The following is a 15,209-nucleotide window of genomic DNA, read 5'->3' as shown; positions in this document are numbered from 1 at the left end:
CTGCCATTATACGAATAATTTATTCCCTGGTTTGAAATTTCTAAAAGGTTATATTTCATTGAATTTTAATTTGTCATTTTTCCAGCTTTCACTTGAGAAAGTTACAAGCTTTTGTGACATTAAAATATGGCTCTAACTTATTAGCATAATCTGTTAATATTGTTTCATTTTAATAGACATTAAGTATGATTTCTTAACATTCTTGTTAAAATCACATCTTAAAACTGAAGTTGAGGAAAACCATACGTGGCTTAAGAATCACAGTGTCATATGTGCCTCAGATTTTTCTATGAAAGGCATTACTTTTTTAATTGCATCATAGTTGAGGTGCTTTGATTGTGACAGTGAGGCAGCCTAGCGTTTTCAAGCTTAGTACTCCCAAAATATAAAATGTAACACACACAGTGTCTGAGACATAACCTAGCTCTGTGTAATACCATTGCAGGAGCAGCTTAGAAATTTAAAATAAATACTGGCTGGTAGCGGCACAGTGGCTCACGTCGGATATTAGCACAGGCTTCCCTGACGCAGCCGACATTTCAGCCGCACAAGTCTTTTTAATGCCATCTTTATCTGCTACACGATGCATGAAATCTACTTTCGGTTTTAGAACTGCTGGTGACCTCTGACCCCTTTATTGGAGACACAATGTGACCTTTCTATTGTCATTGGCTTTCATTCTCCTGAAAATTCCATGAATTTTTATTACAAGTTTTTTTTAAGCCAAGCTGAGTCTTCAACAAATTACTTGACGCAGATGAGATGAAGTTGTTGGAGTGGGTGAGACAAGTTTTACAGCCCGCGCGTGAGCCGTGAGGAGCCCAGCCTCTGTCCTGCGATGTCATACGCCAGTGACTGCTGAGCCTACTATTGGATAAATACATCATTTTATGGAACATTGATTGTTCTATAAACCCAATGGAGTATTATGCTCTATGATCAAACCATTTAGATTGTGTGTAGAGCACAGAAAATGCCATATTCAGGATGGTACTAAAAGTGCCATTTGTGTATTTTATGGATGTCATTACAGGGGAAACTTCTCTCTGTAGGCCCTGTTTACGGCAAAATTTTTTAGTCTGTAATGACATTTTTCATTCACAACGTATGCCTTCAAGAGAGGGGGCCTTGTTTTATTTGTTTCATTCGAGTTTACTGCACAAATTCTGTACATTTTAATTAAATGTAAGCTTAACAAAAGCATAAGGTATTTATTCTATGAGAAAAAATGATGACAGTAACGAAAAACTAACACGTACACAGAAAGGAAGCAGCCAAGTACTAAACCCTAGCTGTGGCTTAGGCCGACGGCAGAGCAGAGCCACACACACACGGTAGCAGGGGCGGGGGTGAGTCTCCAGCTTGACCCCCCTACCCCGCTCCTGCCTGGCAGGGCTCATGGTCTCCGCAAGGGGACAAGGCAGGAGGGAGTGCGCTCGACAGTGATCTTCTGCAGAAGGGAGCTCATTAAAGAGCAGTTCCCTGAAAACAACGCCTCAGCGCCCCCCCCACACACAAACCCCCCAAAGAGAATTCTTTTTATTTCAACTGAGTTGTAAACTTTCAATGCATTTAGCTATGAGAAGGCAGTAAAATCCTTCTGTCCTTATGAAAGGAAATGGGCAGTGAGTTGGGAATCTCATAAACAGGCCCATCTCACCTGCATTTGCACCTTCTACATGAATCTTCTTACTGTCCTATGGGAAGCAGATCCAGAAAGAGCTGGCTTAGACCCTACTGATTAGCTACAACCAGCATACTGAAACTGGACGCTGTCTTTAACAAATGCCAAGTGAAATACAAATATTATGTGGAGCATCCATGCTTTGTTAAACATATGTGTGCAGTTTTAAAGCAGTAACGTGACTAAGCAGTTGTGGGTAAAATTGGCACAAACTTGCTGTGTTCCAGATACTGTGTCCATTGGGCCATTTGCATTGGTGAGCTTTACAGTTCATATTTACTCCAAAGATCTCAAAAATTGAAGTTGATGTGCCCAATAAATTCTTGTTCATAGCCGGGTTAGAATGTAAAGTTACAGTAGAGATTCACATTAGTTTAGATGACACTTGAACTTCTACACAGCTCAACATTAATTCATTATGGACGAAATGGAAGGATCTTCCGTGGGTGAATCTTTTCCAATCTGATTGAGGCTGTTACATTTTATAGGTGCTATTTTTCAAAGCAGTACTGACGGCACTCGAAGTTATTAAATTGCTGAATCAAAGCTGGACCTGCGGCCACATTTATGAACTGTGATAGAGTCGCCAGCTTGCGTGGAGCTGAGGTGAAGGTGCTGGTGTTGACGAGCTCCGCCACACTCGTGACAGCAGTATTTACCCACGTAGTTTACTTTAATGGTCTGGAAGTGGCTTAACCCACCTCCAGATTCAAATAAATTCAGTAAGCAGTTCTGAGTAGCATCATTATAAGTGCTTCCCAGGATTCAAAGGATAATTCTGTAACTTCAATCCCGCTGCAGACTAAAGGACCTGCCTGGACGCAAGCATGTAGCATCTCCCTCAGGGAGCATCGAGGATGGGGTACTCGTGTCTTCCAGCTACAGCAGCTCCTCCTTTGTTAATGTCAGGGCACAATACAGTCATTGAGTCATATCTGACTCTTTGTGACCCCATGGACTGTAGCCCGCCAGGCTCCTCTGTCCATGGGAGTTCCCAGGCAAAAATACTGGAGTGGGTTGCCATTCCCTTCTCCAAGGCATCTTCTCAACCCAGGATTGAACCCAGGTCTCCTGCACTGCAGGCAGATTCTTTACCACTGAGCCACCAGGGAAGTCCCATCAGGGCAGTAGGTCCTCTTCTCAATCAGTTAGGGATGGGGGAGGGTGATTGGAAGGCTGCTTTCTTTATGTTTTATATCCATATTTCTTTTTTTCTCCCCCAAATTATAAACAAAATGACCTTGGAATTAAAGAATGGGCAGAAGCCAACTGGATCAGGTTCTGAGTGTGATGAAGACATGTGGAATGTTCCATTCTAAGTAGAAAAGTACAGGGAAGGAGACGGGTCAAAGGGTAGCACAGGAAGAGCTTGGCAAGGACAGGAGACAAAAGATCAGGGGGTCCGCAGTTCAGTTCAGTCACTCAGTCATGTGACTGCAGCACTCCAGGCCTCCCTGTCCATCACCAACTCCCAGAGCTTGCTCAAACCCATGTCCATTGAGTTGGTGATGCCATCCAACCATCTCATCCTCTGTCATCTCCTTCTCCTCCTGCCTTCAATCTTTCCCAGCATCAGGGCCTTTTCCAATGAGTCAGTTCTTCACATTAGGTGGCCAAAATATTGGAGCTTCAGCATCAGTCCTTCCAATGAATAATTAGGACTGACTTCCTTTATGATTGACTGGCCTGATCTCCTTGCAGTCCAAGGGACTCTCAAGAGTCTTCTCCAACACCACAGTTCAAAAGCATCAATTCTTTGGTGTTCAGTGGTGTTCAGCTTTCTTTATGGTCCAACTCTCAAATCCATACATGACTACTGGAAAAACCATAGCTTTTACTAGATGGGTCTTTTCTGGCAAAGTAATGACTTTGCTTTTTAATATGCTGTCTAGGCTGGTCATAGCTTTTCTTCCAAGGAGCAAGCGTCTTTTATTTTCATGGCTGCAGTCACCATCTGCAGTGATTTTGGAGCCCAAGAAAATAAAGTCTGTCACTGCTTCGTTTCCCCATCTATTTGCCATAAAGTGATGGGACTGGATGCATGGTCTTCGTTTTTTGAATGTTGCATTTTAAGCCAGCTTTTTCACTCTCCTCTTTCACTTCCATCAAGAGACTCTTTAGTTCCTCTTCGCTTTCTGCCACAAGGGTGGTATCATCTGCAGATCTGAGGTTATTAATTTCTCCCAGCAATCTTGATTACAGCTTGTGCTTCATCCAGCCTGGCATTGCACGTGATGTACTCTGCATATAAGTTAAATAAGCAGGGGGGAGGGTCCTAGCTGGGAGAAAACTGGGTAGAGATGGTGACCCCCACCAGCTGAGACTCAGGCCTACGTGGAGGGGTGGACATGGAACCTGTGGAGCACCCACCCATCGGGCAGGCCTTCTGCTCCTGCACTGAGCCCATTCCTGCCCTCTGAGGAGTGAGTTTAGGAGGATTGACATTCAGAAAATGCCTATGTGATGAGGTGAAAGCACAGGGCACAGGAGCCCCCTCTGATCCTGACCCTGGCCATGGGGAGGCTCCCTCTGGCTTCAGGAGTTAGAGGGATGCAGTGGCCGACTTCCTGAAAATCCTGACCAGTGACCCTTCCCAGCAGCACACTGAATGCCGGGAGGTTGCATTTTGAAAACTTCATACGTGGTTCCCAGTCTGGGGCCATGGCCTGCAGTCTGCCTATGAGTCCAGGTGTCCTCGTGGAGAATATAATTAAACATCTTCTGTGGATCTGGCCTGACTTGCTGTTCCTGCTGAAAGGCAGCCCTTGCCCCCGGGTCTTTGCTTAAAGTGGATTCTGTATTGAAAGAAACGCTTTCTCACAAAAGGGCACCAATGCGGTATGCAAAATAGTTGTCCTATTTTTAAGGGATGTTAGCAACAATAATCAACAATTCTTAATCCTTTTTTCTCCTTTGGTAAGAATGAAGTGTGCTTCTTTTAAAAAGGACCTACATTTAGGGAGAGTGACTTGAAATGTTTTAAATGTGTTTGCCATTGAGATAAGAAAATACTTGAGATCGTTCAGAGCTCATTCTTTCACTTAGAGGGCTTCCCAGGAGGCACTAGTGGTAAAGAACCCACCTGCCAGTTCAGGAGACGGGAGAGTCTTGGGTTCGATCCCTGGGTTGGAAAGATCCCCTGGAGGAGGAAATGCCAACCCACTCCCTATGCTTGCCCAGAGAAGCCCATGGACAGAGGCGCCTGGGGGGCTATGGAGTCGCAAAGACTGAAGCAACATAGCACACACACACTTAGGAGGGAAGGAGGCGATAATGAGAAACTAACAGAATTAGGGACTTGAAGGAGAAAATGGGAGCTCTGTTTAAACAGTCTCTTTTTTATGAAAATGACTATAGGTTTCGCTCAGCTTTCCCTGTCGAGTTATTAAACAAGCCTCGCCTGTGTCGCAGATGGCCTGGGGGGACCAGTGTCCACGCGCCTGCCAATATCCTCCTCTCTTCTGCGGCCAGAGCCCCCTTTCTGTAACGGGAGGGAGGCCTGAAAGGTGGGCCTGACGCTCTCAGCTGCCCTGCCTTCCCTGGGCAGGCGGTGGGCGTCCACACTGCAGGGACAGGCGCCGTCCGCGGGGGCCGCCAGGTGCGCCAAGCCCCGCCGCCCGCAGGCGCCCTCTCCCCGGCCCCGCCCACCCTGCACTGTCCAGACCCCTGCTTCTGGCACGCGCCCCGCGCCCTGGTCCCTTGAGCTGATCTCCTCGTGAAACGATCGCAGGGTGCTCACCACGGGGAAGGCAGGGCCAGTATTTACAGCAATAAATGCTGGGCCCCCATCACAGTTCTCCATCAGATGCACTCGCTTAACTTTCCTGATTAAAAACACTCAACAGGTATCTTCTCTGCACAGACTGTGGCCCACGTGCCTTAGTGCCTTCTACAGAGGGGGCCCCGACAGCCTGGTCCCAGCCTAGCCTGTGATCCCCGACAGCCGGCCCGGCTACCCCCAGACCCCACCTGTGCTGCCCTGGGTGCTGTCTCCAGGCTCTTCCCACTCAGACCCGGGGGAGAGCTTGGGTGTTCCTGTCCCTTCGGGCAGGCTGTGCAGCTGTCTCTCTGCAACTCTTGCTGAGTGTCCTTCCCCAGAGCCTGAGCGTGGTGGTCCTCTCCATGGTTTGAAGGGCGGCTGCGTCCCAGGTGCTTGGCCAGATGTCACAGCAACACGGTGGGACCTGCTCCGGTTGCCCTGGGGGCTGTGCACGCAGTTTCTGGCCTGTGTGCCGCCCCCGAGCTCCAGACAGCGGAGATTCTTGAGTCCGTGCTGGGTGCCCAGCCGCCATGGACCGCTCCCGGCAGGCTGGCCGCCCTGCTCCCAGGCTCAGCACCTGACACGCAGCAGGGGCTCACACGCTCGGGGCCTTAAACTCTCACAGCTGGTGTTTATCAAGGGCAAGTTTATAAATTCAATATGCAAAGCTTTCATTCTTCTTGTCGAATAAACATACACTGTAAGCTAATGTTGGGACGTGGAAAAAAGATTTTCCTTTGAGTTAAAAGGAAAATGCTCTTAACACCAGCTACTGGACATCTTATTAGAAATGACCATGACTAAGGAGATGCCTTGTATTCTTTTCGCAGGAACTGGAAAGGGAGCATGGCTCTTGAGATTGTATCTGGACAGTCAGCCAGGGGTGCGGGCATCTTCCCCTCACAGCACAGCCCTGCTCTGTGTTGCTGGGAGCACCCCCGAGGCAGGCAGCTGGGGGATCTGAGTTATGGGTCATGGGGATGCTTCTGTTGAGGTTTTCCAGCTTCATAAGAACTGTCTTACTTCTAATCCTAAAAGTCACTTTTCTAGGCTCTAACTGGCCCCTCTCTCCCCTAGGCATTGTGTCCAAGTCCTATGAATGCCGCCTGAAGGGCCAGGGAGCCACCTTCGTGGAGACAGACAGCCCCTTCACAGCGGCGGCGCTGGCAGAGGAGTCTCCGGTAAAGGACAGGCCGCTTCGGAGCAGCAGGAGGCCAGTGGCTCCGCCGGAGCCAGTCCAGCAGGTCATCATCATCCAGGGCTACGAGGGCGAGTTCGCCCTGGACGCCTCCGTGGAGGAGACGGCTGCGGCCACGCTGCAGACGCTGGCCCTAGCCGGCCAGGTGGCCCGCGTGGTGCACATCACCGAGGACGGCCAGGTCATCGCCGCGGGGCAAAGCGGGGCACATGGGGGCGGCGGGGCTCCCAGCCTGGGCCTGCCGGAGCCGTTGGCCGACGGAGCCACGCAGGTGGTGGTCGTGGGCGGCTCAATGGAAGGGCACGGCGTGGACGAGCCCCTCAGCCCCAGTGGGGCCGTCATTCAGCAGGTGACCAAGCAGGAGATTCTAGACCTGGATGAGGCCGGCGTCACCCCGCCCGACGCGGTCTCGGCCTTGGACGCCCTGCTGTGCGCGGTCACCGAGCTGGGAGGGGCGGAGGGCCCGGCGGCGGCAGAGGAGAAGGGCAGGGCCGGGCCCAGGGACGTGCTGGTGCAGCTGCCGGGGCAGGAGGCAGCCACTCCCGCTGCCCCGGAGATCCATGTGTTTCACGACGGGCCGGAAGGCGCGGCCGCCGCGGAGCAGGTGGAGGTGCTGACCCAGCTGGTGCGGCCGGCCGCCGTAATCGCATCGCAGGAGCGCACGCAGGTGGCCTTCAAGAAGGTGGCGCAGGGCATGCTGCAGTTCGCCGTGTGCGACTCGGCCGCGGCCGGCCAGCTGATGAAGGACGGCGTCACGCAGGTCATCGTCAACGAAGAGGGCACGGTGCACATGCTGGCCCGCGAGGGCGCCCAGATCATCATGCAGGAGGCCGAGGCGCGCGGGCCGCACGTGGACCTGGCCGAGGCGGACGGCGAGATCTCGCAGATCATCGTCACCGAGGAGCTGGTGCAGGCCATGGTCCAGGAGTCCGGCGGCGGCTTTCCCGAGGGCGCCACACACTACATCGTGACCGAGCTGCCGCCCGGCGTGCAGGACGAGCCGGCCGTGTTCTCGCACACCGTCATTGAGGCAGCCGGCTCCCAGGAGCTCCTGCAAGCGGGGGCCGTGGTCCCCAGTGGAGCCGAACAGCTGACGAGCATGGTCATCTACACCCAGGAGGGCTCCCCAGCCGCCGCGGTCATCCAGAGCCAAAGAGACAGCAGCGAAGTCCACGAAGCCTGAGGCCGGGGCCCAGCCGCCCGGCGCTGGGCTGAGAGACCAGCAAGCGAGGCTGTGTGCCCTGCATCCGCCAGCGAAGCGCGCGTCTGAGGGGCCAGGGATGGCCCTGCGTCGGCCGCGTGCACGGGGCGCCGGGGACGCGCACGCAGGAGCGCAGCCTGCAGCGGGGCGGGGCCGCCCGCGGCGGGTCTGGTTTCCGGTTGGTTCTTCTGTTGTTGCTCTTCCCCCGTTCTACCCATTGTGCCCAGAAGTTGTTTTGTTTTGTTCCCACAGTGTCTTCCCGTTTCAGTTGAGAGAGGACCGTGCCCTAGCCATGGAACAGTGGCTTCAGACACGGCTGCCCTTGCAGTCCAGCATGTCCCCATTGTAACAATTTATTACATGTTTGGTTAAAAATTGCAGCTACGTGTGTTACCACGTTGAAGCAGCCTGCTCCTCTTCATTTTCCTGGAAATGTTAGGATCACAGCGTCCCCAGACCAAAGGCAGCCTGCTCATTTTGTGTACCGCCTTCCTCCTCCAGACGTTGTAGGTGTGGTCCTTGCCCGGGTTGCTTCAGCTTCAAAGATTCCTCCTTAAGCCTATGGTTAAGAAAAGCCTTGACATTTATTAAACCTTAGTTAAGAAAACCCAATGCTTCTAATTTTGACTTAGTTTCATACAATAAAGTCTATATGAAATGTGCATTCTGAAAAATACTGTTTGTATCAATATTTTGCTTTTATAACAAATGTTTCTTAATGTTGACATCATTTTCACAGGATTTATCAGTGATTTATATCCCTGTGAAAGAGCTGACATCAAACATCAGTGATAGAGAGCCATGCCCTGGCCCCCGCAGAACTGTGTGTGCCTTGCTGTGGGGTCCCTTCCACTGGGGGTGCGAGTTAATAGCCAGGTGACCCGCTTCTTAATTCAATTGCTTCCCTTCCAAAACTGTAAAACCCTCCCCTCCCCCAAACGGAAAGGTTGTTTTCTGTTTCTTTTTTCTTTGAAATAAACAGATAGCACTAAAAGAGAAGGATGACATTTTCCTTCCAGCGGCCAACTGACGGGCAGCCATGAAATGCCAAGAGTACTTGCTCCTCGCCGGCCAGCGCCCACTCCCCTCTCCACCCATGCTGATTGTGCTGGGTTCTGCTGGCCACCTCTGCACCCCGATGCTGTGTGCTCCACGTTTGGCCCATGACCCAGGCAGATTCTGGTGACAGTAACTTAGTCTGTCATGGTTCAGTTCAGTTCAGTCGCTCAGTCGTGTCCGACTCTTTGCGACCCCATGAATCGCAGCACGCCAGGCCTCCCTGTCCATCACCAACTCCAGGAGTTCACTCAGACTCAGGTCCATCGAGTCAGTGATGCCATCCAGCAGTCTCATCCTCTATCGTCCCCTTCTCCTCCTGCCCCCAATCCCTCCCAGCAGCAGGGTCTTTTCCAGTGAGTCAACTCTTCACATGAGGTGGCCAAAGTACTGGAGCTTCAGCTTTAGCATCATTCCTTCCAGTGAACACACAGGACTGATCTCCTTGAGGGTGGACTGGTTGGATCTCCTTGCAGTCCAAGGGACTCTCAAGAGTCTTCTCCAACACCACAGTTCAAAAGCATCAATTCTTTGGCGCTCAGCTGTCTTCACAGTCCAACTCCCACATCCATATACATGACTACTGGAAAACCCATAGCCTTGACTAGATGGACCTTTTTTGGCAAAGTGATATCTCTGCTTTTTAATATGCTATCTAGGTTGGTCATACCTTTCCTTCCAAGGAGTAAGCGTCTTTTAATTTCATGGCTGCAATCACCACCTATTGTGGTTAGCATCTTAAAATAGTGAAGCACAGAAGGGAGAAAAGGAAGAGAACATGGTACTGTTGTGGTTTCCATCACAGTCCTGATTCCATGCCCCCTGAGAGGTCAGCTTAGAAGCCAGCCTTGGCCGGGTGCCTGAACCCTCTGTGTCTCCCCTGACCTGGTCCTCAGAGCCCTGGGTCCCACCCATCTGAAGGCTCCTCCCTCCAAAAAAAATTTAAAAAAGGAAAATCTCAAGCTTGACACTGCAATTCATAATTAGCTGGGTATGACTTGCCCCCGATTCTTAAAAATGGCAGGGCAGTTCCGCTCCTTTTCAACACTGTCTTCAGCAAACAGCGACAGCAGCAACTTCCGTGTGTTTTGTCGAGAGGAAGATGACCTTTACAAAGTGATGCCCCTCGCCAAGCTTCTCGTACATGTTAAAAAAAAAAAAGTGGAGGTGGGTTATTTTCAGTGGGAAAATATCTTCTTGATCATTCTTCCTGTTAGCTGCAGCCCGCAGCCTGCGGCTTGGATGCTAATTCCTAACCGCGCTTAGTCCTGTATGGCTAACCTTTCTGCCGCAGTCCTGAGTGTTGACACTGACATGCTGCAGTTTACCGTTTGTGATTTATTTAGGATAAATATGTCTCAGGTGGCATTTAATCCTTCATAAAACCAGTGTAGCCTGCAGTGTCAAACCACCACTCGTGTTGTATGCACAATGAAAAGAGCAGGCCTTTGCATTTAAAAAAAAAAAAAAAAATGTCCAGAAAGTGTTTCAAGGCTCAGAAGGATTGCAGAGGATTCACTAGGCTCCTGTGTCCTGTAATTACCTGTAGAGCTGGGTTAATGTGGTCTCTCTCTCCTCTCTCATTACACAACCGGTGGAATGTGAGGGTGTTGAAGAAAACATACAGAAGCGCGGGCCTCAGAGGAACGAGGCATGGCCCATCGTCATGCGGGCGCATTCCCTGAAACACCATCTTCCGTGAGGTGCCCGCGAGGAGCCTGAGCCTTCCTGGAGGTTGGGCTGGAGAAGTCAACACAACTCCAAAGAAGTGAAAAGCAGAGCAACAGAAATGTTTACTTGGAGACCGTGACCCAGGAGGAACAGCTTCTTATCAAACCCCGGCCAGGACCTTTGGTGGAGAGGCTGGGACTGCTCTGCCCAAGGCAGCATACAGAAGTGGCTGAGGTTTCCGGCTACCAGGACGGAAGGTGGGCAAGGCTTTGTGTTCATGAAGAGCTCGCAAGAGCTTTTCCATACAAAGGGAGTTCTGGCAGTGTAAGGTCATTTAAATGAGGTGTGTGGCTCAGCCAGGCATCCTTCAGGGCCACCTCGGGCCTGGAACAGAGGGAGGGAGAGTCCTCCAAAACAAGCCCCCCACTGGCAGGGAACCCACGAGCAGACAGACCCGCATCTCCTGAAAGATGCAGAGAGCATTCATTTGCTTCTTGGCTTTGAGAACCAAGTGACTGTAAGATGGTATCAGTAAGATGGTGTCAGTGGAGCCCTGAAAATTCCATTCAACCCAGACACGTGAGCACAGAGCGCTAGAAGACACCCGGAGGAGCCGCAGTGAATCTTTGCTCAGCCACCTGGTCCTGAGAGGCCACTGTGCAGAGCGCACAGAGGTCCAGGCCTGGTCACACCCGATGGCGGCTCAGCCCCAGCCCTGCTCTGTGCAGCAGGGCCCGGCTGCCTGGTAGCTGAGCCTATGGGAAGTTCCCTAACAGCGGGGGAGCGTTTGCATCTCTCAGTCACAGCACATCTGTCGTGATCCTGAACATAAAACAATGGCATCAGGAAAGAATTGAAGAACCAGCTTCGAATCCTAACCCAGAGCAGGTTCCAGGAGGAGAATGAGGAAAGGAGAAAGGCCCTTCGTGGAGTAAACCACAGACAGCGCGGGGAGTCATCCTTCCTCTTCCTGTTGAATGTTAGCCCACCGTGGAAGAGAGCGCCCCTCGCACTTGAGCAGCCTCCTCCTGCTCCATCTTGCTGAAGGATACAATCCCTTTTCTGCTCCTCTAGGGTGATATCATTTTACATGAAGGAAAAAGTTCGCTCAGATGGCAGTTATACGTTTCGGAAGCACCTTCTAATCAGGGATTGGTGATTCATTATTAGCTTCAGCGGGCGATCCATCTGACATGTAAGGGGAAAAAATTAGCAGCTGTCACTGCCTGATGAGTTAATTTCCTGATATGCCTGACACTGAAAAGCCATTTGGAGACATGGCAGCGGCTGACGGGAAACCTGGCGCCGCTCATAACTGGAGATGGAGCAGGGCCGGGCAGGGTGGCGTGCGGCCTGGCGCAGGCGCTCCCTGTGTATCCTGCGCCCTGGTCCAGAGCCCCGTGCGTCCAGGAGCCCACAGCAGGGACGCAGGCCTGACCTCGGAGAGGAGGCGCATCACGTTCTCCTTCTGCTGGGCCTCTTGGCAATTTCCATAACCGGAGCTCAGTTCAATCGTGGGAGGATGGTTTGTCACCATGAAAAGTTGCCCTGTGAAATAAACATCGTGGAGACTCAGGGGGAGGGAGTGAACGCAGAGGAAGTGGGCGGCTGGGGGCTCGCGAGCCCCGAAGGCAGAGCCAGGCCTCCCTCCAGCCCTGTGCCCGAAGGGCGCATCCCCAGGGGCCCCACTGCCAGCCAGCAGCTTGAGAGAAAGCCAGAATGCTTTCTAATACCTGATGTGTTAGTCGCTCAGTTATATCTGACTCTGCGACCCCGTGGACTGCAGCCCACCGGGCTCCTCCATCCCTGGGATTCTCCAGGCAAGAATAGTAGAGTGGGTTGCCATTCCCTTCTCCAGGGAATCTTCCCAACCCAGGTGAAAAACAAAGGCCTCTCGATCTTAGCCAAAAGGCCAAGAAGATGGAAACTAGGAGCAGAGAACTCAGTGTAGGAACAACTTGTATCCCCACGAGGGATGCACACGGTCTGGGTGGGAGAAGGCACTGCCTGAAGGTTTTGCGTGGAGGTGCCCAGAATGGACGCCAGTGCTGTTGACACCTGAGCCCTCCTGGGCAGCAACAGTTGGGAGACTGTGCATGTTATGAAAATAAGGTGAGTCAGTCATCGCGGTTGCTTCCCAGGTTCAGGTCTGCAAGGTCAGTGAAGCAGAGGCCCCTGGAGGAATCCTCATCTGGAGAAACAAGCATGAGAACCTGATCACTCCAGCTCAGCCCCGGGATCCTGGTCTCATCTCTCGGTTGGATGCAGGGCGTGTAGGACCCTGTGAACCCAGCCGGGAGCTGGACAGAACCGCCCAGCCCTCACGTGGCCACAGAGGCCTGCTGGGAGAAGGAAATAAATCCATGATAAGCCTCTCAGTCAGAGAATCATTCACTTACTCCATGGCTCTGCATTTTCGACACCTTTTAATAAATTCTTTTAAAATGAACTAATTTCAGCATGACTTTGAGCATCAGGAGCAGAGCATTTATCAGTGGGATAAACAGGAGCGCATGGACCGGTCCACACTGATAGCGTTGCCAGTCATTGCAGGATGGCTCGCGCTACCCGTCAGATGACTCTAAGAGGAAGGAGAAGAGCAGCAGAGTCAAGGTTTGGGTTTTCATTTCCACACTGGGTTCGTGTGCAGAGACCCGGAACTTCATTCAGGCTTGTCTGGGACAGCCGGCGGCTCCGGGGCAGGATGCGGGGAGGGCGGGGTGGCCGGGAGGTGGCTGGAGCGAGGTGTCTTTAGCGGGACAGCCTTTGGGGAGCCCCACCACCCCCCACAGCCTCGCAGGTCCTTGGAGCCATCCTGACCCGTCTGAAAACGAGGCCTGAGCCGGAAAGGAAGCGCGGCCACCTAGCTGGGTGCACGGTAGGCCTCTGCCCTGCGCTGATGCGCACAGGTGAGGGTGTTCTACCATCAGAGCTGCCAGAGGGGCCACTTAGAGAGCCTGGCATCGAAGCTTATCACCTCGCTGCTAACCCGGGGGAGTCACAGCCACCCCGCAAGTCACAGCCTCACCGAGAGGGAGGCACTGCAAGATGGCGCTGGGCTCTGGCCGTGACACTAGTGATTTAACCGGGGTGCAGGGCGCCCCCACCCTGCTGCCAGGATGTGGTCTCTGGGCATGTGGGAAGGGAGGGCCCAGTGTGAGCTGTGCAGGCCCACCCAGCCCCTGCCCTTCCCGGAGCCCAGGGGCTCATCCTCCATCTCTGTTTCCCCAGCAGAGCATCAGTTCAAGGGCACAGACAACTTTGGCTTTGGTGGTGAGTTCGGCTTGGGATGCCCTGGGCCCTCAGCTGGCCATTGTGAGTGAGTGAACGGGCAAACACACGAGTCTTTTACTCTGCATCGGTTTTCTTTATTACTTCCATTCCTTTCCATGTTTTTAGTCATCATTTTCTCAAATAACAAAAATCTTTGACACAAGTTGAGCAGTAGATGCAGCTTGCACACGATTCTTACTGTGTGTCAAGTGGCCAATGCACATTTCGCACCTTATTTCCCCCTTTTGGTGGAATTTCTTGATAAGGAGGGTCCTGAGACCGAACATCAACACTGAGCCGGGTTCACACGTGGTCTTGTCGTACATGTCAAGGTGACCTTTTGAGCTTTTGGTCAACAGGAGTGGATGGCAGGTTTCCTCTTCACTCGTGATCATCATAGTTTTAAGGGAAGCGTAATAGTGCCTGTGGCTAAGATCGGAATTCTGCGCGCTCATCCCCATTTCTCTCTCACCCTGAGGTCCAGGGCCAGTGCAGCTTATCCACCCGTTCTTCCTTCCTTGACGCGCCTGACAAGCAATCTCGGTGCCCGTGGTGGTCTTGAACAATCACGACTTTTCTGGAGCGAGATCTTTGACTCTACCGGGACGTGAAGCAGCAGACATCCGTCCAGTCCAGACCACGAGCCCACTTGCACACACAGCTGCGTCCCTGGTGCGGGCGGGGTAAAGCCAGTCCGTTGGAGCCACGCCGCAAGGAGGGAAATAATTCCAAGCGTAGCTGGTGGAGAAGGCACGCTTTCACACCTCCGCACCTCAGGAGTCGGGAAGCATCCGTGTTAGCTTAGATCCAGCCAACGCTGTGTGCGTCATTATGGAGCAGGTCTTGGTGGGGGTCGTCTGGGGAAGGGGGCCTTGGAAAGAGCGGCAGGTATCCGGCCACCCCGAGGCTGAATTCCCAGTCACTTCCATGCTCTCAGGAAGGAGGCTCGCGCTCACCAGTGCAGACACATCTGGGTGGGACAGAACACAGGCCCCCTCTTGGCCAGGAGGGTGCAGTCCTGCATGGGACAGCTCCAGGGAGGCTGTGGTCCCAGCTCGGGGTCTGGGGTGCTCTGACACCTAGCGATTGGACACAGGAGTGCCATGGAGCCCCTGCGGTGCTGGGACAGCTCGATCCTCCGAGCAGACCTGCTTCCAGCCAGCAAGTCTCCGCCCAGCCCACCCGCCTGCTGGGCAAGGGCGTTCCCTGGGTGGCCCGAGTCCTCCCAGGGCATAGGAGGCCAGGCTGCACCCATTGCCCCCACCCGCCGGCCCCGCCTCTCTTGGGCTGGCCTCTCTCTCTTCCTGCTGCTCTTTCCATTCATCTGGAATGGCCCCTGGCCTTCCCCACCTCCTGCATCTGCACA

General features: G+C 52.7%; 1 protein-coding gene across 1 annotated transcript in view; it reads left to right on the top strand.

Moving 5' to 3' along the window:
- The window catches only part of ZNF407 (zinc finger protein 407), a 384,229-nt gene extending 376,404 nt beyond the window's left edge, over positions 1-7,825 (top strand). The window contains exon 9 of the mRNA XM_068994010.1: positions 6,522-7,825. Coding sequence (XP_068850111.1) covers positions 6,522-7,825 — 1,304 coding nt within the window. The remainder of the gene's footprint in view (positions 1-6,521) is intronic.
- Positions 7,826-15,209: the final 7,384 nt, after the last annotated feature.

Source organism: Capricornis sumatraensis, chromosome 21 (assembly GCF_032405125.1).
Source record: "Capricornis sumatraensis isolate serow.1 chromosome 21, serow.2, whole genome shotgun sequence".
Taxonomy (NCBI): domain Eukaryota; kingdom Metazoa; phylum Chordata; class Mammalia; order Artiodactyla; family Bovidae; genus Capricornis; species Capricornis sumatraensis.
This window is presented reverse-complemented; position numbering and strand designations above follow the sequence as displayed.